General features: G+C 49.1%; 1 protein-coding gene across 1 annotated transcript; it reads right to left on the bottom strand.

Moving 5' to 3' along the window:
- Positions 1 to 533: 533 nt before the first annotated feature.
- LOC120320239 (adhesion G protein-coupled receptor B1-like) lies at positions 534 to 1,447 on the bottom strand (the record flags this gene model as incomplete). Its single annotated transcript, XM_039369794.1, has 1 exon — positions 534 to 1,447. A coding segment is annotated over exon 1 (748 nt), but the record flags the coding sequence as incomplete, so codon positions are not given.
- Between the last annotated feature and the right edge of the window lie 222 nt (positions 1,448 to 1,669).

The raw sequence follows: 1,669 nt of genomic DNA, 5'->3' as shown, positions 1-1,669 counted from the left end.
TGTCAGGGAGAAGGGGAGTTTCTATGCTTTTAATTTGCTGTTCTGGCGCCAATTTAACCAGAACTGGTTTTCCAGTCATCTGTGCCGATATGGTGTGCTCAATAAAGTGTTGCATTAGAGTCTGGAAGTTCTCAGCTGTGCTTATTTCTTTGGGATCATCAATCGGAACCTTGACACACATGCTGTGTGCCAAGCACCCAAATTTTGACCCCATAGTCGCGGGGATGCTGTGATGCTGGCTAGTGTGAGGAAGAGTTGCAAGTCACTTTTGCTCAGGGCCATTGTAACTTCAAACAGCCACTAAAGGAATGGTTATAAGTGGAGGACTACTTGTATATTCATCAGTTCCTTTCAAAGTCAAGTCAAGATAGATCTGTGCTGCTGGTCATAAATCAAAGCAAATTAACTTGGACGATAAAATCATTCGTGAAGGCCACCCTAACAGCTGAAAAGAAAAGAAATCGCATCACATCACCCATTTAAGCAAACATTCTGTGGGGTCCTTTGATCAAAGCATCAACCACTTTACTTACCCAAGAAATCCAGCCCAGTGGTGTCCTTGGTGGAACTCATGCAATTCTCCAGGTAAATCCCATCCTTAAAACAATTGTCCTGCTTTTTGGTTAAGCCAAAGATCTCACTGGGTTGATCCAGCACCTCTCCAGTGAAACAAGAGCACGGTGTCTGCATGATGCCACAAGGGTGTGAGCTGCTGCTGGTGGTCAAGCAAGTATCCAGCCATTTGCACAGCATCTGGCAAGCGGCTTTGCTAGGGCTTCTGTTGCCAACCACAAGATACTCAACCGAGAAGTCTCTTTCCTGAACCTTGGCCGGTTTCCACCTGATCCACCCGCTATCCACTTTGGACAGAGTCTGCTTCATCTGGAGGAACTGCTTGTTTGACTGGAGGAAGGCGTAGCGGGTAGAGCCATCGCAAAGGTTCAACACGTCGTCAAAGCTCTCCATGCCCAGGTACGTCCGTGTAGACTCCAAGAAGGAGTCAAATTGGTACGTGTGTATCTGCTGATGGTCGCAGAGACCCGAGGGCTTCAAAACCTTCATGTACAACGTGTATCTCCTAGGATCGGGGTTCTGGATAATCCAATTGCAGCGGGAAGCGTTCAACGGGAAGACGGCAAAAGAGGAGAAGTATCCAAAAAACTTGCCCTGGACCAAGGTGGTGCAGGGCGAAGGTCCCAAGTCAAGGGCCACCACGGTCCACACTAAGAACGGTGGCAACAACCAAAGCAGGTTCAAGGAATATCTATTGCTCCTCCTCATCCTAGTCCCCTGGTCCTTTGGAACTCAAAGCAATTGCCAGGCAAAGTGCAGATCTTGGACATAACAGGAGAAAGAGGGAGAGAGAGAACCGGCCCCCAGTTCAGTGGCAGATGAATCCAGCCTTCTCACGTCGGGATTCAGGTTATTCCTTGTGGCTCGGACAAGCAACCCTACAGAGAGAAGAGAAACCATAGATTTCAGGAATTTGCAGAATGCAGCATGGCGAAAGGCAGTGAGGCCCAGATCTGCCTTGTAAGAACATCTGAAACAGGCATGTCAAACTCGTGACGTCATGTGACGGCGCACGACGTATCGTGACTTTTTCCCCATTGCCGGTAATGGGGTGGGTGTGGTTTCGGCGTGACGCACCCAGCCCGTGGGCCGGCAG

The sequence above is a fragment of the Crotalus tigris genome, unplaced genomic scaffold (assembly GCF_016545835.1).
Source record: "Crotalus tigris isolate CLP2741 ecotype Arizona unplaced genomic scaffold, ASM1654583v1 scf7180000021238.38616, whole genome shotgun sequence".
Classification (NCBI taxonomy): Eukaryota; Metazoa; Chordata; class Lepidosauria; order Squamata; family Viperidae; genus Crotalus; species Crotalus tigris.
The sequence above is the reverse complement of the archived record's forward strand: the minus strand, read 5'-3'. Positions and strand labels throughout refer to the sequence as shown.